Source organism: Colossoma macropomum, unplaced genomic scaffold (assembly GCF_904425465.1).
Source record: "Colossoma macropomum unplaced genomic scaffold, Colossoma_macropomum, whole genome shotgun sequence".
Taxonomy (NCBI): Eukaryota; Metazoa; Chordata; class Actinopteri; order Characiformes; family Serrasalmidae; genus Colossoma; species Colossoma macropomum.
Genome location: NW_023494788.1, coordinates 7,918,181 through 7,942,919, shown reverse-complemented (window position 1 = coordinate 7,942,919; position 24,739 = coordinate 7,918,181). Strand labels below are relative to the sequence as shown.

At 40.0% G+C, this 24,739-nt stretch overlaps 2 protein-coding genes across 3 annotated transcripts in view; both read left to right on the top strand.

Annotated features, from left to right (window-relative positions):
- LOC118806518 (cyclic nucleotide-gated cation channel beta-1-like) overlaps window positions 1–8,309 on the top strand; it is a 38,351-nt gene extending 30,042 nt beyond the window's left edge. Inside the window, exons 25-37 of the mRNA XM_036567946.1 lie at window positions 493–701; window positions 791–841; window positions 960–1,046; window positions 2,682–2,746; window positions 2,833–2,955; window positions 3,323–3,464; window positions 3,562–3,721; window positions 4,123–4,220; window positions 4,527–4,610; window positions 6,072–6,190; window positions 6,425–6,571; window positions 7,417–7,606; window positions 8,094–8,309. Coding sequence (XP_036423839.1) covers window positions 493–701; window positions 791–841; window positions 960–1,046; window positions 2,682–2,746; window positions 2,833–2,955; window positions 3,323–3,464; window positions 3,562–3,721; window positions 4,123–4,220; window positions 4,527–4,610; window positions 6,072–6,190; window positions 6,425–6,571; window positions 7,417–7,606; window positions 8,094–8,309 — 1,691 coding nt within the window. The remainder of the gene's footprint in view (window positions 1–492; window positions 702–790; window positions 842–959; window positions 1,047–2,681; window positions 2,747–2,832; window positions 2,956–3,322; window positions 3,465–3,561; window positions 3,722–4,122; window positions 4,221–4,526; window positions 4,611–6,071; window positions 6,191–6,424; window positions 6,572–7,416; window positions 7,607–8,093) is intronic.
- A 4,806-nt stretch (window positions 8,310–13,115) lies between these two features.
- lrrc29 (leucine rich repeat containing 29) lies at window positions 13,116–23,271 on the top strand. 2 transcript variants are annotated; one of them, XM_036568225.1, is made up of 9 exons: window positions 13,116–13,344; window positions 13,638–13,732; window positions 15,558–15,659; window positions 16,272–16,586; window positions 18,122–18,793; window positions 19,657–19,875; window positions 20,051–20,263; window positions 21,538–21,755; window positions 22,551–23,271. In XM_036568225.1, the coding sequence occupies exons 2-9, from the start codon at window positions 13,706–13,708 to the stop codon at window positions 22,717–22,719; spliced, it is 1,935 nt and encodes a 644-aa protein (XP_036424118.1). In that variant the 5' UTR covers window positions 13,116–13,344; window positions 13,638–13,705; the 3' UTR covers window positions 22,720–23,271. The 2 variants fall into 2 exon arrangements, with proteins under 2 accessions (XP_036424118.1, XP_036424117.1); XM_036568224.1 differs by having other exon boundaries at window positions 13,161–13,344; window positions 13,627–13,732.
- The last annotated feature ends 1,468 nt before the right edge of the window (window positions 23,272–24,739 follow it).

The window sequence follows — 24,739 nt, the reverse complement described above, 5'->3', positions numbered from 1 at the left end:
CTATGCAATAATGTTGATATATTTGTGTGGAAGTGTGTATGATTTACAAAACTGCAAGTGAACTGGAGCCAATCAAAATTCATGAAAATGTTTTTTATTGTTTTAAAATGCAATATGATTGTTTTATACGAATAAAGCTGCAGTTGTGCTGTCTGTTTTTATCTCGGCACGGCCGTCTTTGTGGAGAGGTGTGAATTGTTTTCAAGGGAGGGGGGTTCTCTCTCCCCCCTCTTTGCTCTTTAGCAGCTCAATACACAGAGAGCCAACAGTGTCCTGGTTAATCTGAATACAGTTATGTTATGGGGATGTGGGGAAAAAGTTATGGGGGGAAAATCTTTTATTTGATTATATTAATTATAAATATTTGAGTCGATTTCCTTTCTGCTGGCGGAATGCTGACTAAGAGGCTTACAGAAAGAATTAGGGTCTATGCTGTAAAGGCTACTGATTGTATTGTGTGTATTCATATTTGTCCTGTATTCTTCTCTATAGACCTGGGCTACGTGCTCTGGTTGTTCTTTGTCACTTTTGCCTGGAACTGGAACCTGTGGATGATCCCGGTGCGCTGGGCCTTCCCCTTTCAGACCCCAGACAACATTCACCTGTGGCTAATGACCGACTACCTGTGTGACGCCATCTACATCATGGACATCCTGCTCTTCCAGCCCCGCATGCAGTTCATCCGCGGTGGGGACATCGTGGTACGTGAAGCTGCAGAATCAGAGCCAGTGTAAATTAGAGATTACTGGACTGACAATGCTGCTCACTTTGCAAAATTCTCTGTTTCCAGAGTGACAAGAAGGAAATGAGAGAAAACTACATGAAAGCTCTGCGATTCAAGGTAAGAGCAAAGCTTTAGCAATGCTCAGCCAACATTAGTCGCACTGAAATGTTCTGTTTTCCGTCTCTACGATTTCCTTGTTTACTTAGTGTTTATGTTTGGTTTGAATGGGTCACAGCTGGACGTGGCCAGTCTCCTTCCACTGGAGCTGTTCTACTTCAAAACAGGGATCAACCCGCTCCTCCGCTGCCCACGGCTACTGAAGGCAAGCCTCGCATACACCGCTTTCTGTGTTTATCAGCAAAGAACGAGTTTACCTATAATTGCTTACATTGCTGTCAGTGATTTAATGCAGCTCCAAGGAACTGTGTGTGTGTTCAGGATTTTTCCTCAATTCTCAGACAGTTTCTCATTTTCACAACTGCGTAATATATATATTTGTAGTAGCTACTGAGTAGTTACTCAATAATAAGCCTTAAGCATCTGAGTATTAAGCCTCGAGTTTAATGAGTTTAACCCCTTAAAACACCAGGCTTATTACATACTAAGGTTTATTAAAGCAATAAACCACGAGAGGTTGTGCGTCGTGCCTAAGAACACCCTTCTCTGTGATAAAATCGCAGTAACGCACAGCCTCGAGGGGCTTATTGCTTTTATAAAATGGCAGCCAACATAAAATATGTTAAAATACACAAAGCTTTAGAAAATAATTTAAGTTGTTATTAATAATAGTCGGCATAAACAAGTATTCTGCCAAGAGATATAATGTATGGTATCATTGCCAAGCAACCATGGACTGCTGAATAAGAAGAAAACATTCGGTCTCCCATGACTGCACTCATTTCACAAACTTTTGAACTTTATTTAGTCATATAACAGAGAACACACCTCTGCCAATCTAACAGCGCCCCTCTTCCCACACTGGGGCTAAATCCCAAACAGCTTTCTGCTCCCTACATAGTGCACTACATAGGAATTTAAATACTGACTCCTGCAGTCCAAGAGTGCATAATATTGATAAAAATGACCGAATGACTGACTGAAACACAAACATGTGAAGTGTGTATGTCATTCAAGTGACACTGAGATCAGATTTTAGGACTGGAACTATCCGTTTTATAATATACAGTAACTACAGGGATTACTTCTCAGTTTACTTCAAAGTCAACTGGCTGAGCTATTCATAGGACGTAGAAGTGTGCAAAAAAACTTGGCCATTTAAGGGGTTAAAGTCACTGGGAACCGGTTACTATAATGTAACTTGTGGCCTTAGTGACTTCTGTTATATCACCAATACCTTCAACCCCTTAACTTGGTAGCACTGTGTTATGGGAGACTTAGTTAATGGATTGAACTGGCCATGACTAAACTGGGGGGTAAACTGGGTTAAAAGGGAATTCTACCAAATTTCCAAGATTTCTGCATAATTCAGTTGTTCTTTACAATGGTGGTGATGTCATGATGTCTAAAACACAAATGTATTATTTACTACACGAACCTACACGTCTTTTGAGTTTTTGTATGTAATGTTGATCATCTCATCATACTTGAATACTTGATTTTTACGATAAACAATATGTACCACGATATTTTGACACACACTGTCTTTTAGTGAAACCTGCAGTTGTTCCGTGTTCTGTGTTTCATAGCACACAAAAAGACACCTTGACTGATTAGAGGGCTCATTTGTATACAGCAGTCTTTTGTAGTATCAGTACTGTGAAGGCCAACATAGTGATAACAATTAAATGATTTATTATGCAGGCCTATCACCACTGCTAGCATTTTGAGTCAACTGTCCTTTAACATTACTTAGCAACACTTATTGTTAAAAACCTGTATTAAAAATTGTCCTTTACCAATCAGTTTCTCAGAATCCGTCTCTCCTGCTGTTTTTCAGATCTTGTCTTTCTTTGAGTTCAACATGCGACTTGAGGCCATTTTGACCAAAGCCTATGTTTACAGGTACGCACAACCTTGTGTATTAAATGAGTCAAAATGTTCATTTATTATGATCCTCTTTTCCCTCATCTGTTACCTTCTGTTTCTAGAGTCATTCGCACCACCACCTACCTACTGTACTCCCTCCACTGCAACGCCTGTCTCTATTACTGGGTTTCTGCCTATGAAGGCCTGGGCTCTACACATTGGGTGTACAATGGAGAAGGCAATGCGTATGTATTAATATTTATTTTTATTTTATGTGGATAGATATCTTTTTGGTTGTGTCATGAAGGTTAAAGGACTTTTAAACTGTACTTAACAAAGAACAGAAAACTCATTGACATACTCGTTATAGAAGCCAATGGAGAGTTATTCCTTTAAAGATCTTGTTAGTTTTTGACAAAGGTCTATAAGCATCTCTCAAATATAATAGTGTCTATATTATTATTATAGCATATTGTATGACATGTATTACATATATTATTTTGTATTATATTATTAAATTATTATTAAATATGGTATGTCTTTATAACGCCATTGTTTTATCTCTGAAACACTATCATTCTTTTGATTTGTCTCCCATGCCTTTTTCCTCAGTTATATCCGGTGTTACTATTTTGCTGTAAAGACCCTGATCACCATCGGCGGACTGCCGGACCCCACCAATCTCTCTGAAATCATTTTCCAGCTGATCAATTACTTTGTTGGCGTATTTGCCTTCTCCATCATGATTGGGCAGGTATAGTCTTTATTATTCTAAACTTATTTGGATTAATAGGATGGCTCACTTCCAGTAAAGAGGGTCTTATAAAAGTGACTGCCCTTTTCGATGTTAGATGAGGGACGTGGTGGGTGCAGCCACGGCTGATCAGACGCACTACCGCTCATGCATGGACAGCACAGTGAAATACATGGGCTCCAACCGCATCCCCAGAGATGTGCAGAACAGAGTGAAAACATGGTACAACTACACGTGGCAGTCTCAGGGCATGCTGGGTAAGAGTAAACTGCCTTCCCTCTTAGACCGGCTGCTTGCCAGTCTATATTTCTTTACCTTCTTCTTCAAACATGTACAGTACATGAACCAGGTAATCAAAGGATAGAGAACAGTGAGAATGCCAATCAAGGTGGTGTTGGGAGCTAGAATAAAGCAAAAAACCCTGATGATTCAGTGACCATTGTATTAATGTATTGTTTATTTGTGTAAATACACGTCTATTTCATTTATTTTCTCCTTTTATTTAACATGTTCATGTTACTCCATTTATTACTAACGTGCAGAAATGAATTGGGAATAAAGTTTATTCAGATCATTACAGTTCAGTTCAGCACATCTTCTCTTAGCTGTATGTGTGTTTGGACAAATGATTTATACAGTATCTTCACTGCATATACAGATGAAGAGGAGTTACTTGTGCAGATACCAGACAAGATGAGGCTGGATATAGCAGTGGATGTAAGCTACTCTATTGTCAGCAAAGTCCCACTCTTTGAGGTAAGAACAGCATGTTTTGGGATTTGTCATAGTGGTCTACATTTAAGAAATGATTGTAGGAATTGTAATGATAAACTGTAACTCTGCACAGATCTAGTTTTTCATAGCAATTAATAGCCAAGTACTGCCTAAGTAGATTCATGTCAGGTCTTTCCTCGTATCGCAGTGTTTACTTTTGCTTATGAGACCCTAAGGGTGTCCACGTCTTTGTAAAGTCTTACACTGTGTCCATTATTGGTCTCTTTATCTCTCTATTGTTTTTCATCCGTCCACCTTTTTCTGTCTCTGTTATTTTCTTCCTCTCAGGGCTGTGACAGGCAGATGATTTATGACATGCTGAAAAGACTCAGGTCTGTTGTGTATCTTCCTGGAGACTACGTCTGCAAAAAGGTACCATATGCTTATGATTGCGACACACCGAGAGAGACTTTACATTTTCATAACTACACGGATGATCAAACAAACACGAGGATTTAAAAAGACATAAGGAGTTTCACAACTGACTATTCAAACTCCGCCCACAGATCTGCTCTTTTGTATCAAATGTTGCTATTCTGTTCGGACTAATGAGGAACTGTAGCACATTTTTCACCTCGTGTTTTAAAAGCTGCAAACAGGTATCTTTGTGAGCTCCTGCTGGTGTGAGTTCTTGGATTTTTCTTCTCTTTAAAGATGCACACAAAAGTGATTTGAATGCAAACAGACTCCCCCTGCTGGAGAAACTTCACACTGCTAAACAGGTGCAGGTTACTTCTAAAAGCCACGTCCACCAGCTTAACATGTAAAGACAGTGGTGAATTCACTTTACCATAGTTTTAAAGGGGAAATCCACCAATTTTTCAAACAAAGTCATTCAGTGTGGTTTGATGTGAAGTGCTGTCCCGCAGAAACTTTGATAGGAAGAGTTTAATGCCTCGAAAAGCTCCCTTGCAGAAAGATAATACATGAATGATGATACACAAATGATTATGAATACACTGCTTGATGACTGAGACCTACTTTTCAGTTTTTGCCCTAACTTTTATTTCTTTTTTGATCAGTTTATGGTAGAGAGTTACCTATTGGCCGTTATGAGGTAAAATAGCCTTAAAGTTTTTTTTTCCCAAATGTTTTACCATCATCAACATTACACATAAAAACTGAGAAGACATGTAGGTCCACTGGTCATTCTGAATAGTAAACTAAATGGCTAAATTTGTAGGCGTTTTGATCTCTGATTCATATCACTAAAGCATTGATATGTTTCTCTACAAGGAACCATTTCACACCAAACCACTCCGAATGACTTTATTTACTCAATGATTGAATTATGCACACATTTTGAAAAACTGGTGGAATTCACCTGCAATGGCTCAACCCATAGTCGTAACAGTAAAATAATAAAACATTATATGTACATATTATTTAGCAAGCTATTTAAAATTCTCTGGATTTTGTTTGCCAGCATGGCGATGATCGTTATCATCTTCAGGTTACTTATTGTTAGTCATCACTGATATTCAAGTACACTTTTGCACAGATGTAGCGTAACTGTGCTAATGAGCTAAGTTCTATTCATTATATCAAATGGGATTTTTGCCAATATTCTGTAAAAGCTTGTCCAACCTCACAATATTTGCTATAAAAGAGCACATTTGTGGGGTATCACAGTTCTATTCACTGATAAACTGCAAAATGCTGGCTAACTTATATTAAAGCACTTCTCACAGGCCACATGATTATAATAGGATGTAACCTGCTGTGCTCTGAGCACTGTGAGAAAAGGCATTTACAGTGCTATACCACGTATGTTCAAGCTTGACAGATGTTATAATAAACCGCTTACTTTAGCTTTAATCGTTCTTCTTGTAGGGTGAGGTTGGTCGCGAGATGTACATCATAAAGTCGGGGGAGGTTCAAGTGGTCGGGGGTCCGGACGGGAAGACTGTATTTGCGACACTGAAAGCAGGATCAGTGTTTGGCGAAATCAGGTGACCCCTCAATCTGTATTTATTATAATTCTTTACCTAAACTGCCATTTCTGTTTTCTCTAAGTGCAGCTCGAAGTTCTGAGTACAAAAGGTTGTAAGCGTTTAAAATTTTAGATTTACTACCTCAACTGAAAGTGAAAGGAAGCAAGTATGAATTTATTAGCATCGAGTCTGGTGTGACAGTCAGCCCTGGGCATAGTTCTTTACCCCTGTGTCTCCCTCTCTGGTATGCAGTTTGCTGGCAGTGGGTGGAGGGAACCGGAGAACAGCCAACGTGATAGCACACGGCTTCACCAACCTCTTCATCCTGGACAAGAAGGGCCTCAACGAAATCCTGGTGCACTATCCAGAGTCCCAGAAACTGCTCCGCAAGAAAGCAAAGTGAGAGAGAGTCACAGCATTACTAATCATTATAACTCCACTGACATGGAATGTTTGGTGTGGTACGTGTGCAAAAGTTTTGGGGCCCCGGTCAAATTATATGTTTTTTTTTTGTTTTTTTTGAGTAAAAAATAAGTTACACATCCTCTACAGAGAACAAACTTCTTCACATTTTAATACACAATTACTGTTTATTTGCTAATTTTAATTGGGAAAAAAATAAATAAAATATGGCCTTTGCCATATTTACGACACACTTTATATTTCATGTTTTATTTTTTTCCCAATGTGTTAAACAATAGATAATTGTGCACCAACAGAAATCGTCCAAAATTACTTGCAAAAAATCTTGTTCTAGTAACTTCCATTACAAGATTTTTTGTCCTTCTTAACAGCAACACATTTATCAAAATATATTCAATTCTTTTGGCCAAAATAAAATTGTCAGACTATATTAATATGCAAAAAAGTAAAGAAAAAAAAGCTTTGTTTATTGATTGTATTCTCTATATTCCCCTACTGTATAAGTTCTTCCCTTAGTCACATTTGTGTGCACAGAGAATAAATGTATTCATAACTCTGAATCCTACAAAAATAATCAAATTACATTGAATCGTAGGGAGTGATTTTATGATATGCTTAATTGCTTCCTGAAGAATCAAAATCAAATCAAATTGCTGTGAGGTCAGAGATTTTCCTTCTTATTTTCTACTTTTACATTGCTAATAAGTTCCTTATTGGGGAGTTGTAAGATTGTACACAGTTCTTTGGCATTCTGCCTGAGTGGTGTCTGTGTTAGGTGCTGAAATGTGTTGCTGATGCTGAGGCTGCTGTGTGTTGTGAAGGAAAATGCTGGCGAATAAGAAGCCTGCAGAGAAGAAGGAAGAAGCGAAGGAGCCGGTGCATGTGATCCCACCACGGGCTGAGACCCCCAAACTGTTCAAAGCAGCACTTGAGATGACGGAGAAATCGGGCCTGCGAGGCACGCTGGCCAAACTGAATAAGAAGACCAACAAGTCCAGTGTCTCATTACAGGTACACACACATACACAACAAGCCAATATCAAAGAAGAAAAAAATGACACATCAGAAGTAGTCGAGCAGCCAAGACATTGTCGGTGTTTGAAGTTTCTGTTTCTTAAGTTTTAGGACCAGAGCTAAAAGTAAAACTAGACGTTTACGCAAAATAGCATTTAACTGCATGCATATCTAAATCATCACAAACTTGCTTCAAACAGTGTGAACTTGCTAAACAATCTTAAATAAACTTGCTTATGTGTTTCTGACACTGCGTGACACTGTTATCCATCAGTTTGTGCAAAAGTACAGACAAACCTCAAGCTTCCTTGTAGCTCTAGCGCAAAACTGAAGAAGCAAACTTGAGACACGAAACCTCTTGGCTGCTTGACATGTTTAGATAAAAGGGAAACTTTTTTGCTAAACTGTCACTGTAATTTAATAATGTGAGCTTTGTGGTAGAGCTGACCTTGACCTTGAGTTTTTCTCATCTTTTCCTGACCAGCCGTCCGTCTGTTCTTCTGTGCTGCCCGCCTCTCCAGTCCCTGGCCAGCCCTCAGAGCAAGAACCTGATCTTCTCTCCCAGATGTCAGACAGCTCGATGCAGGGATCTCCCATCAGCCCCTCTGATGAGGGCCAGTCAGCTCAGGAGCGCCTGGCTCATGAAGGGTCAGCACCAACTGAGAGGAAGATAGTGGGGAAAGACAAGACAGAGCAGTAACACAGGATAGTACACTAACGTTCAAAAGTTTGGAATCATATTAATGTATATGAAATAATAAATTATTCATATGTTATAAAATATAGTTTTCAATATTGTAGGTACCATGATGTTAAGTTGTTCGTGCATCTACAGAACAACAAAAAGTTACTAAATGATAAATGATATACTATAATTATTTAATGTATTTAATTTTTAGAGAGTCACCACCTACAAAGCATCTCAGACAGCTTGGAATCTTCTACAGCCCGGTACATCATTCTGGACACAACCAGAATTCCTAACTGATTTATTTTTCAGCATTTCTGGCTTCCTACGAACCTGTAATTAGATTGTTTGTTATATTAAGAAAAACTTTGATTCCAAACTTTTGAATGGTAGAGTATCTCAGTATGTGAATTCAGCTTGAACTCGGCTATTTGCTACTGTTCAGCCACAGGGTGGGTGATGTGGGTGTGGAGGGTCATTTTCCATCTCCATGGCCTCTTTTAGAGGGTCAGACAATGGGCCTTGATGGAATACCCCATAGCACAATGGTTTCCTGTTCCAGTCCTAGAGAGGTCCAGGCTGCTGCGCTTACACTGTTGTGTTTTCCCTTCTCTAACTCTAATCTGGCTCAGATAATCAAGGGTTTCAGCTCACAAGTTGAATCTGGTGTGTCTGATCAGGGAGAACACTAATATGTACGGAGCAACCTTCTAGCATATACAGTAACACAGTCATCCTCTAGGGCATTATATTAGCTCAAGCAGAGGTCATTTGGTCCAGACTGGGCTCAGGAGGTCACTGTAATTATTTATATCAGTGACTGTATGTTGTCCCTACACAATCATGTGTAATGATCTTACTTCCAGATACTGCAATAAGACATCACTTCTCTTTTTACCACTGGAGGTCTTTACCTCGTGAGGTGGAGCCATGTGTTTGCTATAATTTCAATAAGTCCAGCCCTGATAGCAAACTTCTATGAAAGATATCATACAGGAGCAATAGTTCAGCAATACTTTACGTAGCTTTTATTTCTGTGTCCTTGTCTTGGTCTGTGCACTCTTTGCAGAGGCCTTACATCTTCAGGTTTACCACTCTGTCTGCTTATAATGTCCCAATCATGAAGCCAAGTGCCTTAAAGATCCCCAAATTAATTACAGATTTTTTTGTACATATCTGCATAATTCAGTGGCTGAGTTGTAAATAAAGTAATTCAGAGTGGTTTGATGTAGAGAAACTTAACAACTCAGATCTATTTACAGTGGTGGTGATAGGAACCCTGAGTCCTGATGTCTACAACATAAATATAGCCATTTTATTTACTATCCAAAATATCCAAAATATCCAAAATGTAATGTGTCTTGTGATTTTTGTATATGTATGCTGCTGATGGTAAAATAATGGTAAATATGGGGAGAAAAAGTTTTCTTTGGAGGCTATTTTGCCTCACAATGCCTGGCATATACCTCCTGCCATGAATGTATTTAAAGAAAGTTAATTAAAATAAGTTTTAGACCAAAATCTTTTTTTAAAACTACCACAAAACAGTGTCTCAGGCATCGGGCAGTGTATCCATAACCCTTTAAGTGAGGTAGTTTTCAGAGGCATTAAATGCTTCGGATGTCTGTTTCCTATCACTACCACTGTGAACAGTTCCGACTCTGAGTGGAATGGAGCATTTAGTAAAGCACACCAAACCACTCTGAATGACTTTGTTTACATTTTCACCATTTCACAGAGCCCCTTTAAGTTTATTTTTATTCAATAAGTTGTTGTATGTGTCACAATAGAAATTGATGTCTGTAATTTCCAGTCAGTTGTAGATTCCTGCAGGCCATTCCTACCACACTAACAAATTATGGTTAGTCTAACAAGCAGATCAGTGTAAAGTAAAGCATCTACACTGGCCAACTAAACAAATTACGTACATTATTGAATACCGTCTGTCACCCTTTGAACCGCAGGGACACAGATCAGTCTCTTCCTTTAGCAGAGAACCATCAGAACATATATATATACAAGTAACGCAAGCATGAAAGACCGCAGAGAACAGAAAGCATGTTTCAAACTAGACAGATAAACAGGAGCATTATAAATAGCCTGGGTTTATTAAAGGCATGAAGACATGAATTCCTGAGACAGAAAACACATGCGAAGCATTTGAAGATGTCGTTTCACCCCATTAAGACGGAGAGACGAGCACTAATTCTAACATGACTACTCAGCATCTGTCTGCTCGATCAGAGACAATAGAAGGGGTGCGAAACCCCAGAGGATTATCCTCCCTTTATGACATCCAGATGTGGAGGGGGAAAACAGGGTTGGGTGTTGCTGATGTATTAGGTGGAAAGACTGTACTGCCATTAATAAGAAGGAAAAACAAAGCAGGGTTTTGTAACAAGGAACAGATGAGTGAAACGTTTTGCCTTTTTTCATACCAACTTTAGTAAATCATTCTGGGGCGTTTAGTGGTTCATGTTTTTATGTCGTCTCTGATATTAGTCGACTTCTAAAATGAGAGCAAAACGGACTGTCAACATGAAGGTGAGGGGTTACAGAATATAACCTTAAAGGGGCACTCCGGCCAAAATGAACAGTGTAACCATCGCTACATCTGTGGTAAACACGCCTCCTTTCCTCTCACAGCAGTGGTGAAATACTGCTTTACTGTTTACAGACTAGGAAATCCCCTTCTGATGATGTATCTTGAAGGTGGGAGGGGCTTTAAGAAAACTACAAACTGTTGTTATTTTTTCCTGCTCACTAATCTGGCTAATGCAGATAGCTAACATTAATGCCAGGAAGCTGAATATCACATCTGCGTTTATTAGCCTCTACATCAGTGCATGTCTTTATGGCCGTTAGGGAGATCCCCAATGGCTGTTTAACATATGGATATTGTAGTGAAAGAGCACTGATGGATAAAAAGATCAAATGGATACAAAACCATAAATTCCAACAAACTGATGAGGCTGAGGGACATAATATGACATAACATAATTAGATAATATAATGAACAACATTGGCTGGAATGCCCCTTTTACCTTTCATGATAAAGTAATAGATGTCAGCATGATTACTTTGTTTCCATTGATTTTTTTAGTCATATTTCGTGGAACACGTTCGGGGCAGTTTTCACACTTGTTCCCCAAACTGTCAATTTTTTAACCTGCTTGTAAATATGATGTTATAACATAGGTCGCATTTCTTTAGGCAGCAAAACTGTTTTTTTTATATTTAAGTATGTAATTTGCATTGACAATGTATAGCTGTATATTTAAATCATATAATGAATGATAGTAGGTTAACCTGCTGACCAGCTGCCTGCACTGCCTGACCTGTAGATATTATTCAGTACCTAGAAGGACATGTTGCTGCTGAACATGCTCATGCTTGCCGTCCTTTTGAACTGCTGTCAGTGTTGTTAAATAAATACAGCTTGTGCGCCATTACATTTCTGTGCTTTTGTGTTTTCTGAGCATCTCACACTTCACACTAAGTAAACTACTGTACAGCAGCAGATGTGTAGCCTAAACACTCACACAGATACTCATAGGGAAAGGTACTGTTGCTTCTGTGACACTATATGGCTCAAGTAGAAGTAAACACACCTTTCTAAAAACAAGCATAACAGCAGCAGGTGGTGGTGTAACGGTGTGGGGGATGTTTTCTTGGCACACTTTGGGCCTGTTAATACCCATCAATCAATGCTTGAACGCTACAGCCACAATTTACCATCTTCTATTGGCTACTTCCAGCATGATAATGCACCAGGTCACAAAGCAGAAGTTGTCTCAAGCTGGTTTTATGAACATGACAATGATTTCAGTGTTCTTCAGTGGTCCAGTCACCAGATCTGACATCTTTGGGATGTGGTAGAACAAGTGATTCACAGCATGAAAATGCACCAGAAAAATCAAGACACATCATGTCAACATGGACCAGAATCTCAAAGGAATGTTTCCAATCTGTGCCACGAAAAACTTAAAGCTGTTTTGAGAGGCGACAGTGTTCATACATGTATATATATATATATATATATATATATATATATATATATATATATATACACACACATACACCCTGGACAGGTCACCAGTCCATCGCAGGCCTAGGGGAACCAAACCCAGACCCTAATATATACATACATATATGTGTGTGTGTGTGTGTGTGTGTGTGTGTGTGTGTGTGTGTGTGTGTACATAGACAACAGCTGCGGAAACCATCAGATGCATTTAGAATCAGCCATTAGTGGATCCTTTATACTGTGATATCAACCCATTAAAAAAGCTAAAACACATTACAAAACCATCAGGAACCAACCTAAACACTTGTTTTTTTCAGCAGGAAATATAAAGGTTCCCAATGGTTTTACAGGTGACCAGAGGCCGATTCTAAATTTATTTGATGGTTTCCTAATGAGATATAAAGATATTCTACAGGAAACTAGTGTCTCTACTAAAAACTCAATTCCCATTAGAAAGCAAAACCATTAGGTTTTAATCCTCACGGTTTCTAATGATCCCTTTTCAGCCGGGTGGCTAAAAACAACACTTAAGGTGGTCAAAAAACACTTAAGTACTTACAGATTTACTGACAGCACTGAAGTGGAGCTTCTTAGTACATCCTGCATCTATCAGCATAGGAGCTTAAGTTGGTTAGGCTCTATTCTCCTCTTTTAAATTGCTTTTTTGGTCTAAAATAAAAAGAGAAAGCTCAGTGTCAGCTACTCACACAGCAGTACAGACGGAGTAGATGGAGCTGAGCGTGTGGTCACTCTGTAGTTCCTTGCTATTTGACACACTCGCAGAAACTGCGCCATCTGCCGGAGAGAAACAGCATCAACGCTCTTTACGGAAAAACTACATTACCCAGCGTACATTTCGAGCTTTCATGTGATAACTTATCAAGTGATCCTTCCCGGTAGCTCCTCTAATTTTTAGCTTTCGTGCTCATTCATCAGTGGGTTTCATACGCTGTTTACCTCCTTCCTCGCCTGAAGCACTAAAATGAAGTGATTATGGGAACGAACTGGTCACGGAAGCAGGTTTGTGTTGGGTTTTTGTGAATTGTGCATTGTTATTGTGGTGGGAATCGCGTACAGAGGGGTCGTACAGTAATTCATGGGGACTTACAGGCATGAATTCATTTTGTACTGTACTAAAACCCACAGTTTTCTGAAATGATGTTTCACATGCAGCTTATTATTGCTGGAATTTGGCTGCCAGTGTACAGAGCCACTATCCTAATGACAGGAGACAAGAGAAGAGTGTTGCTTTTCACTTAAAAAAAAATGAAGTTAAATAATGTTCATCTCAATTGAAATCAGACTGATTTCAGGTGTGAGTCAGGAGGACACCATGAAAGCTTCTCTCACTTCAGGGGACTTCAGTACTGACTGATTAGTCATGGAAACTCCAGATCTGCCACTTGAGGTGAGTCCAGTCAAACATATCTGGCCCCTGCATTTTAATAAGCTGAAGCCGACCTGCTCCAATTCGTAAATATGGCCTATATGCACAAATATCATAAAAGATGAGGCATGTATTTCAAAATGTTTGTACATATATGACGTGCACATATATTCCACTATTTGACACTTGCATATATGCATAATATATGGATCATACACACAAACACAGACACACACACATAATGTGTGTATATATATATATATATATACATACATACATCATCTAAACCACTTATCCTACTGGGTCGCGGTGGGGTGCTGGAGCCTATCCCAGCTGTCATTGGGCGGAAGGCAGGATACACCCTGGACAGGTCGGCAGTCCATCGCAGGGCAGACAGACAGACATACACAGTCACACACACACTCACACCTAGGGGCAATTTTAGCACGTCCAATCGGCCTGACTGCATGTCTTTGGACTGTGGGAGGAAACCGGAGTACCCGGAGGAAACCCACGCAGACACGGGGAGAACAGGCAAACTCTGCACAGAAATGACCCTGGTCGCCCGGCCAAGAAGTGAACCCAGGCCATTCTTGCTGTGAGGTGACAGCGCTACCCACTGCGCCACCGTGCCGCCCTTTTTTTATATATATATATATATATATATATATATATATATATTTTGTCATATAATGCTAAGTATATTACACATGTATGTTTGAATATGTTGATATACACTGATCAGGCATAACATTATGACCACCTCCTTGTTTCTACACTCATTGTCCATTTTATCAGCTCCTCTTACTATATAGTTGCACTTTGTAGTTCTACAATTACAGACTGTAGTCTGTATCTCTCTGTATCTCATCTGTTTCTCTGCGTACTTTGTTAGCCCCCTTTTACCCTGTTCTTCAGTGGTCAGGACCCCCATTGACCCTGACAGAGCAGGTACTGTTTGGGTGGTGGATCATTCTCAGCACTGCAGTAACACTGACATGGTGGTGGTGTGTTAGTCTGTGTTGCGCTGAGTGGATCAGACACAGCAGTGCTGCTGGAGTTTTTAAACACTGTGTCCACTCACTGTCCACTCTATTAGACGCTCCTACTTGTCAGTCCACTTGTAGAAGTCAGAGACGGTAGCTCATCTGCTGCTGCGCAGTTTGTGTGGGTCATCCTCTAGTCCTTTATCAGTGGTCACAGGACGCTGTTGGCTGGATGTTTTTGGTTGGTGGACTGTTCTCAGTCCAGCAGTGACACTGAGGTGTTTAAAAACTCCAGCAGCACTGCTGTGTCTGATCCACTTGTACAAACGCAACACACACTAACACACCTCAGTCCATGGGGTTCCTGACCACTGAAGAACAGGGTAAAGGGGGCTAACAAAGTATGCAGAGAAACAGATGGACTACAGTCTGTAATTGCAGAACTACAAAGTGCACCTATATAGTAAGTGTATATGTGTGTAATGTATGTACCATATTTGAGAATGGCCAATTTCAAATAAGTTGGCATATATGTCACATGCATGTTCATATGCAACAAAAATGAGTTGGATATAAGGAAACATTCAAATATGATAATATATATCTTATATTAAAAACCCATATATTACCATATGTCAGATTTCTGTATGGGCTGACAGAAATGATCAACCCTGGGGTTCAGTAAATATGCTGTCCTTTTGTACTTGTGCTGTTTTCCAAGCAAAATATGGATCTTACTTTTGGAATAGAAACTCTGTAATCAAAATTGATTTCATCTGCTCGTCTGACTGTTCTGGAGTGGGTGAAGGGTGAAGTTGTGCAGCATTAGTAGTCCTGTGGTTTTGTTCCTCTCTTTGCAGATAATTTCCCATATTCTAAGCTTTCTTCATGCATCAGACCGAAAAGAAGCCTCTCTGGTCTGCAGAAGCTGGTATGAAGCAAGCCAAGATCACCAGTTCCAGGTTATTTGCATTTTAACCCCCTGAACTTACGTGTCCACATACTGAGGCTTTTTAATCAGTAACTACATTGAAAAGAATGCAGCATGATTGAGTTATAGGTATGTTACAAAGCGCCTATCAACCACATTTTTCTCACTTTTTTTAAAACAAGTTTGATGTAGTATATAAACATTGTCAAAGTTTCAAAATACCCCATTCATTCTCCAGTCCATACAGTCCATACGTGGAAACATCCCGATTTGATATCACAAAAACCATCACATTTACATAGATCTGCCTATTCAGCCTGCAGCAGTTTAGCCCTGCATTTTAGTGCAGAAGTTATAAGGAGTGTTTCAGCCCAAACTGCTTTTTGAATAAGGGTGGCCAGTCAGAGCAGAGGTCATTTACATATATCAGTCTTAAAGGCACAGAAACAAAAATACCCAGTTTAATATTAAGGGATAAAGAGAGGCTGGACAATGGCCATATAAAAATTATATAGATTTATGGCTGCTTTTGTGTATAAACCCACACAAACATCATGTGTAGACATCAGGAGAAAGATGTACATAAAATAATGTAGATTATGTATATTATGCCTATTGCGCTTATTCCTCCCTTCTCTTTCAGAAACAAGTCATCTTCAAGTTTCCCGCCTCTGTATCTTCTTTGGGGTTCATCCGTGGTCTTGCTCGGCGAGCCCGATGTGGTCTGATCATCAGTCACCTGGATGCTTCCAGCTTGTCCAGGCAGGTTCTGGTGGAGGTAGGGGTTCAACTCGGCCCTCGGCTGGAGAGCCTGGCTCTGCCTGGCAGCAGCATCACCGAATCGTCTCTTCTGGGTTTGTTGCCGCATCTGACTGGCCTGCGCAAGCTGGACCTCAACGGGCTGGACAGCCTCTTTATGTCCGGAGCCTTCCTGAGCCGTGAGGAGCACCGGCAGCAGGTGAGATTTACATCCCTTCATCAGTAAATTCCATCACAAGTCCTAGGAGAACTGATCAAGCGAAGTGATTATTGACAAAGGTCACCCAAAAATGCTAATGTTGATTTAGAAGTAGCAGAGTCATGACTGGTAGGCTGAACCTTGTACCCCAACAATCATGACAACTGAATGCCTAAATCACAGATTTGCCTCAAGCTGTGTGGAGTCATCTCAGATAGACCTGCTTAAATTGTCATGTGGGTGAGGTGGAGATGGTGAAGGGTGAATGTCTTCCCTCTGCAGAGTTTCCCTTAGTCTCATGAACTACACCTGCATCAGGGTGGGTAACGACACTGGTGTTGATTTGGTTGGATCTGCTGGTTGTGGGATTGGCATTGTTCATTTTGGAATACAGGATTGAATTGCAAAGCTAATGGGAAAACATATACTTTAAGCATTTAAATAGTGGAGATAGTTAGCATTTGACATTTGAAACCAAATTTTACAGATAGCCCGAGCTATTTTAGCATTATTTGTCAGGGATAATTCACTCAAAATTGCTAATAAAGTGAAGTAGGGGCTGAGGAGACTTGCTTATATGGTTTCTGACACTGTATGACTGGGGTGTCAAACATGCAGCCTGTAGGCCTTGACCAGCCCAATTATGGTTCTTATTCCAGATGAATTTAGAACTTGTGTTTTAAATAAAAATCTGCTTGTGGACCGTGATTGACTGTTTGCAAAACTGGCAAACCTGATGAAGATGAAGAAGAATTGACAACACTCAACCAATCACTGCTTAGCAACCGTGTCTAAGCACTACTTCCTCTGACAAGTGAATGAAAACTCAGGCAAAATGTCCCAGAACAAACCTGCAGTGAGAACGGTGATGGAAGTAAACTTGATCTAGGCTACTGTATTTAATAACATGCATTTTAATACAATGTCTAGTGTTTATTAACCTTTCAGAACAGTGTTAAATTAGCTTTTCTTAGCTTAGCTAATGACACTGTTAAGAGCTCAGATTAAACAGGATTGCAGTGTTCACATTTACGATAAAATTGTGTTTGAATATAAATATTAACGCATACAATCTTTTACATTCTTTGAGGTTTGCTAAAAGACATTGTGTGTCTTTTAGCAAACCTCAAAGAATGTAAATGATATATGCTCATTCTAAGATGATATATCCTCATCATCTAATGTTGCACCCACTAACTTTATTCTGACCGTCTGATTGGTTTTGGAGGTGATATTTGTTCATTCACTTTGTGCACGTCAAATGTACCTTTCAGATAAATTACGATAAATTTTACCTTTTTTTGGTCCGACTTAATCGATATTGTACTGAGTGTAACGTGGACAAAAGTACGGACAAAATTCAGGCATCAAGGTGGCTGCAACTACTGTTTTTAGCTATGCTAACATAGCTTTAATGTTTTTAGATGCTAACATAGCTTTAATGTTTTTAGATGCCAACATAGCTTTAATGTTTTTAGATGCTAACTGGTCTCATTTATCACTTAAATCTCAACTACACTATACCTCAATCATAGATACGTGCAGCACTGAAGAACCTGGAAGACCTGGACCTGTCTGACCTCCGTTACCTTTCTGACCTCACCTTCAACCGTCTGACGGGCTGCACGCCAAAGCTTCACAGGCTGGCTCTGGCCGGCTGCCACATCGCCTTTGAGTTTGACCCTTATCGTGGCTGCGCGGTGGGCCCGGGTTCCTCTGCCATTCTATCCCTGCGGAACCTCCACCACCTCCTCCAGGAGCAGGCGTCCACTCTGCGCAGCCTGGACTTGAGCCGCACCAGCATCACCCCTGAGTCGCTGCGCTCCCTAGCCCAGGTCCCTCGTCTCCGCCTGGAGGAACTAAGCCTGCAAGGCTGCAAGGAGCTCACTGACTACTCCATTGAGCTGCTCTGCAGGCACCAGACCGGCCTCCTGAGCCTGGACCTGAGCGCCTGCACCGAGCTGACCAGCCGCAGCATGCTTGCCGTGGCCACTGAACTAAAAGGACTCCGTGCCCTCTCACTTTCTCAGGACTGGAGGATGACTGATAAAGGTCTGGCAGATTTAATGGCGCTGCCCGGTTTGAGCAGCCTGGACCTGTCAGAGTGTTTGCATGTGGGAGGGGCTGAGCTGGTGAAGGGGCTATCCTCTCCACAGCCTCGAGCTCAGCTGGAATCCCTCAGCCTCAGGAACTGCACCTACATCAGGGTAAGCAGTCAAGGTAGTGCTAACCCTGTTAGAGTTGCTGGCTGTGGGATGGACATTGTTAACAATTCAAACACTAAAGGCTCAGGTATTTAGATGCTTCTGAAAATTGGTTTTGAAGCTTAATTTTGCAGGACAGCAGATCTCATGGTAAAACTGCTAATAAGTGAAACAGCGGACTGGGTACAAATGAGATCATACTTACTACATCCACACTAGCTTCAGGCTTCAGGCCCAGTACCGGAATCTTAAGTGGGGCATCTGAAAACCACAGGGGCCCTGTGGCGGATCATGCCATTTGCCACAACAGAAGCATGTACAGAATGAGAGAGTGGGTTTAGTGGGGCATGATGATTGGTTGGTGGGGCATTGCCTCACTAAGTGACTCCCTAACATTGTAAGTATTGTTATAATACCTTATTTTCCACAAGCATCATGACAAGAATAAGTGTTTAGTTTTCTACATTTTACCACTCTTATGTATTCATTAGAGCTTAAGTGAAGGTTACAGATTTTTTGGTAAAAATACAGCCAATAAAAAAATTAAAAAGCAAAATCTCATACTAAAATGAGAGACTTCGCAGAGACTTCTAGGCCAACAAAAAAGCCTTCTGGGAAGAAATGTAACACCTGAGCTGTGACAAAAATACAGAGACAACTGGCGCTCACGTCAGTCAGTAAAGCACTGTTTAACTAATACTGTTGGAGTCTACTGGAATTAAACTGTTGGGATTTAACTATAAAATCTGGTCAGCTTATTATGGTCATTGGAATTTTTAGCTATATAAAATTGGTATCTGTATCTCTGACAGAACCTTCCTATCAGAGCGCTGGTATTTAACCTCCTTGTTTTCTCTCTCTGACAGGATGCAGCTGTGTATTCTCTGGCTCAGCTGCTGGGCAGTAGTTTGCGAGAGCTGGACCTGACCTCATGCATCTACCTCACTGACCTGAGTGTCCGTGCCATTGCCTCCTACCTGCCAGGTCTGTTGGTGCTGAGGCTGGGCTGGTGCAAGGAGATCACAGACTGGGGGCTGCTGGGCATGGTGGAGCCCACCAATGGTTACGAGCCGAGCAAGGAAATGGTGAGATGTGGACACGGGGTACCAAGTTTTCCTTTTGATCCCTGATTAATGACCAATTTAACAGAAACTATTAGCTGACAATACGTGTAGTGCACTGTACTTACTGTCAAATGGGGAGCTATTTAAAACATTAACAATGCAGCAGTAGTTTATTTCAAATGCTTAAACCCTGCAGGAGAAAAAAGGCCCCAGCTTTACCAGGACATTTGGGAATATGGGCTTCTTCCAGCCCCCCCGCATGCCATTCCAAGAGAAGCCACGGCTGGTCACAGACAAAGACCTGGGGGCCTTCAGGGAGCAGGAGGGGGCCTCGCTGCTTGCCCTCAAGGGTCTACAGGAGCTTGACCTCTCTGGCTGCTCCAAACTGACAGATGCCAGTATAACAGAGGTAGGTGGATCGTCTGGTGGCCGGTGTGTGCAGTACTGTGCAATAGTTCATTTCCAGTCAAAATGGCCATTAAGTTTCAGGATCAGGAAAAAAGGAGAAAACAAATTTACATAAACAGAAAATTACATAAACAGAATATTACAAATATGTGATCAAATGCGTCAGTGTTCAGTGTGTTCACACTTTGTTTTTATTACAGCTTCCATTACTTTCAGAAGACTTTCAGGCTTTTAGATTTCCAAAGAAATGTGCAGGGACATTTTTCCTCCAAAGTTCAGTCTTAGAAGTTGACTGCATTTTTGCTTCTCATGATCCAAAGAATCCCAAACACATTCAATGATGTTGAGGTCTGGATTCTGGGGTCGTCAGTCAATTGTTCTGAGAACATGTGAGTTCTTTGGGAAACTTTTGTTGGGAGAACACAGCTGTAACGGGTTGGTTTTAAGAGTTAAGAGTTTATGTACACAAAATTAAAAAGTGAGCAAATTGAATACTAATAGATTATATACAGTGTTTGAGGGTGAAGTATGAAAAACTCATTTACTGGCTGTTGTACTGTATTGTGTGTTTAAGCATGTCTAAGTCTGAAGTAAGTGAAAGGAGATGGTGATGCTGTTGTTCTCCCTAATCATTGCAGGACATGAAGATTAGATTTTTCCCCCTGAATTAAAAAAAAAAAAAGTTTAAAAAAGATACCCAAACTTTCCTTTAAAACACTTTGTTTCAGTTTTCACAATGATGTTACAGTTTTTAGGGAAATTTTGTTGCTATAAAATTTGGAAAAAAATAAGTAATTACAATATTTCTGACCAATGTTGTGACAGCAATGTAAATTATTTACATAAATATATTTAAGTATAGCTGTCTCATTTATAAAACAAACTTGCATTTCATTCCAAATTCTATTATTGATTTATTAAAAAAACTGTTAAAATACATATGAATGTTTCATAAATGAGACCCCAGGCCTGTTTTTTTTTTTTGCCACAAAAACCAGAATATCCACTTTTTTTGGCTTCAGCCTCAAGCACTGAATGAAGTTTGCCAGACTGCCAGTTACTTGTGGCTGGGATGTCAGAGCACACTGGTGTTTGGTTGCTGCATCTACAGGCACACTATCCCATTCTACTTCAGAATAAACAAGTACTGTAAATGAATGCAGAGTGACTTCATGTTAGAAATTTTGGTGACTGTAAAATATTCAGGTATAACTCAGATCCCAATGTGTCAGTGGAGTGAATACAGTATTACTAACCCAGGCCTTCCCCCTGAAGGTGTTGCGTTTCCCAGCGCTGCAGCGGCTTTCTCTGTCCATGCTGCCCGAGATCAGTGATGAAAGCCTGGTGTCTGTAGCTCAACACTGCCGCTGCCTGACCAGCCTGGTACTGAGCCACTGCTCTCAGCTGACTGATGAGGGCATGGCCCGCGCTCTGCCCCACCTGCACCGACTACAGCACCTGCACCTGGCCTGCTGTGACTCAATCACAGACAGGTGAGCTAATATACCACACCGTAAAGCTCAGGCAAAGTTTCCCCCGGTTTCACCACCTGATCCAGCTCATCAGCAAACTCACTTAACCACACTCTGCATATAGTTATGTGCAAAAGTTTGAGCACCCCCAGTCAAATTACACGTTTTGTTGTTTTTCTAAGTGAAAATAGGTTAACGCATCCTCTACAGTGAATAAGCTCAACACACTGCGAATTTTAGGGCTCAATAGAAAAGAATAAAAAAAAAAAATTATAATAAAAACAAAGTATTAACTTTTGCACAGCACACAGTTTTCTTTTTTGTGTTATATTTAGCAAATGAACAGTGAAGTTCAGTAAAGTGTTCATTAAAATGTGCAGAAGTGTGTTCTCTGTTGAAGATGTATTAACTTGTTTTCACTTCAATCAACATGACGTAATTTGACCAGGGTGCCCAAATTTTTGCATATGACTGTAACTGCGTTCTTTTGTAGCTACTGTTCTGGAGATGGGCAAACTTTGCAGAAGTACTTTACAACAAGCTTGCAAGCTTTACAACAACTTTAGAGGCAAAAATCCCATTCAACCTAATGAGAAATTGTAGCTCACACAGCAGTTTATCAAAATACATAAATTTAGAGCATTTTATTAATTCTAAATTATTTTTATTTTGTATGCATGTGAAAGGACATGCTGTTAAGATAAACATTTAGCCTACACTACTAGCTACAGGACTGATTTCATTGTGATGTCAACAGCTACAATCAAGATTAAGCCTTTTTTGTGCAGATTCACCATCATCCCTCTGTTCCGACAGATCCCTGACCCTCATAGGCCGGTACTGTAAGAGGCTGAGGACGCTGGACATCTCCATGTGCAAAGACATTACAGTGACAAAGGTGGACTTTGTCCAGTCACGGCTGCCCTTCCTGGAAAAAGTCCAGTATCGCTTCGTGGGCGGTGCAGACTTGATTCTTACACTTTAATTCATATTTCTACACTCTAGTGGAGTAAAATTATATATTATTATAACACCGGTAAGATTTCAAACTCTGCTTTAAAGCAGAAATATTGTGTTATGCACTTTATGCAATTTATTCAGAAGCATATGATGCTGTGATGATTCATCACGCTGACGTACATTTCAGTCTACTGACAAGTGCACAAAAGGGTGATCCCAACCCTTTCATCTGTGTACACTGTATTCAAATACTAAATAATGTATTTATAGACTTTTTAAAAAAGTGGACAGTATAAAATGGGAGTTTAATCTCAAATCCAAGTCCAGTTAATTGAATAGGTAATGCAACTGCTAGATCATGTGACTGCTAGATAGAGTGAGAGTAGAAATACTATTGTACCCCAAACTTTGAGGGCTGTGATTTGCATACCTCTTGTGTAGAACTATAGAGAATGTAATAATTATATTAATAAATTACATGGTGGAAATGATTGTATTTTAGTGATTTTATGTTATTGTTCATTCGCTGAAAAGCAGTGGTATGAAAGTAATGAAGTAAAAGTTTATATATAGATGAGTCTTTCCCAGCTTACTAGTCTTTGGAGCTTTTTCAACAGAGTTTTTTGATCCAGAGTTTGAACACTCCCAATCACATTCCATGTTATGTTGATACCGGGAACAAATGTAAATATGGCATTTTCTGCAAATTATTGCATTATAACTTTCATCACAAATTATTATTGTACAGTTTACCCATCTTATAATGGGTGCTTCCATGTCACAAGTGATATCAAACCTGTTCCATGAACATGATTATGAGTTCAGTGTACTTTAGTGGTCACCAGATCTGAATCCAATAGAGCACCTTTGAAACGTCCTAGAACCAGTGTTGCCAGATTCTATGTCTGATGCTTCTATAGTTTCCAGCTGAAAAAAAAATGTTCAAAACCCGCCAAAATGCACAACATCCGAAACAGCCTAAGGTCATTTTAACCATTTTAACAAAGAAACAAAAATTGAATAACTAAAATCTTTTTACTTACATTTTAGTATCCTTGTCAAACATCTAAGAAACGAAATTACATTACTTGATATATATGTGTTATTTCTATAATTTGCAGAGCTCATACAAAAATTTTTTTACTGTGCTATAATGAGACACATTATCCCGTGCAATCAGGAAGGCAAATGAATAGAAATAATACTGAAAGCACAACTATTCCTCAAGCACATTATTAAAACTTTTTTTACCTTTATAGGCTCTGCTGAACAGATCCTGGGCCAGTCCAGTTTCCTACTATAGCAAAACTGTGTCATGCAGAGTGAACTAGACAATCTATATTGTGTTAGACATGAACACACATCTGTTACATCAATAATAAACTACGGTGTGGTGACCGCTGTTATAGATGGTGAATGATACAGATGGGCAGGGCAAGCGGCATCCTTTCAACAGGAGTAACTTATGTCTGTGAAAGTTTTGACAGCTGATTGTGGGGAGAAGTTAGGCCTGTTCACATTTAAGCTGCATTATTAAGTAATGCAGTTTATTAATTAAATATATACTTTTCTTAAAAAAAAGGCCAAAATAATGAAAAACCAGCCCAAATTTTGTCCACCCGCCAAATCCAACCTAAAATCCGCCCAATTTGGCAACACTGGGTAGATTGGAGAGACTGGAGAGATTTAAATCATGAATGCCCAGCTGAGAAATCTGCAGAGACTGTGGGATGCAATCATCTAAACATGGACCAGAATATTTTAGGAATGTTTCCAGCACTTTGGTGAATCCATGCCATGAAGAATTCAGGTTGTTATGAGATCAAAGTGGGACCTACCCAGTATTAGACTGGGGTTCTAATAAAGTGGCTAGTTATTGTACATACATCAACAGTTAGTTTTGCATGTTGTAGTAGAACAGCTACAGTAAAGTAGGTCAAATGTGGCATGAAAGCCCTTTAGGAACAGTGCCTGAAAGTAGCCTCCTCCACTACTTTATTGTTCAAAGGTTGCACCCGTTGCTATGTAAGTCTAGATAACCCTTG

Excerpts from the sequence above, each read along its gene's own strand:
- lrrc29 (XM_036568225.1), top strand. The coding sequence starts at position 13,706 with ATGGAAACTCCAGATCTGCCACTTGAG. Across the intron at positions 15,660-16,271 it reads GCCAAGATCACCAGTTCCAG|AAACAAGTCATCTTCAAGTT; the intron begins GTTATTTGCATT and ends CTTCTCTTTCAG. Across the intron at positions 16,587-18,121 it reads GTGAGGAGCACCGGCAGCAG|ATACGTGCAGCACTGAAGAA; the intron begins GTGAGATTTACA and ends CCTCAATCATAG.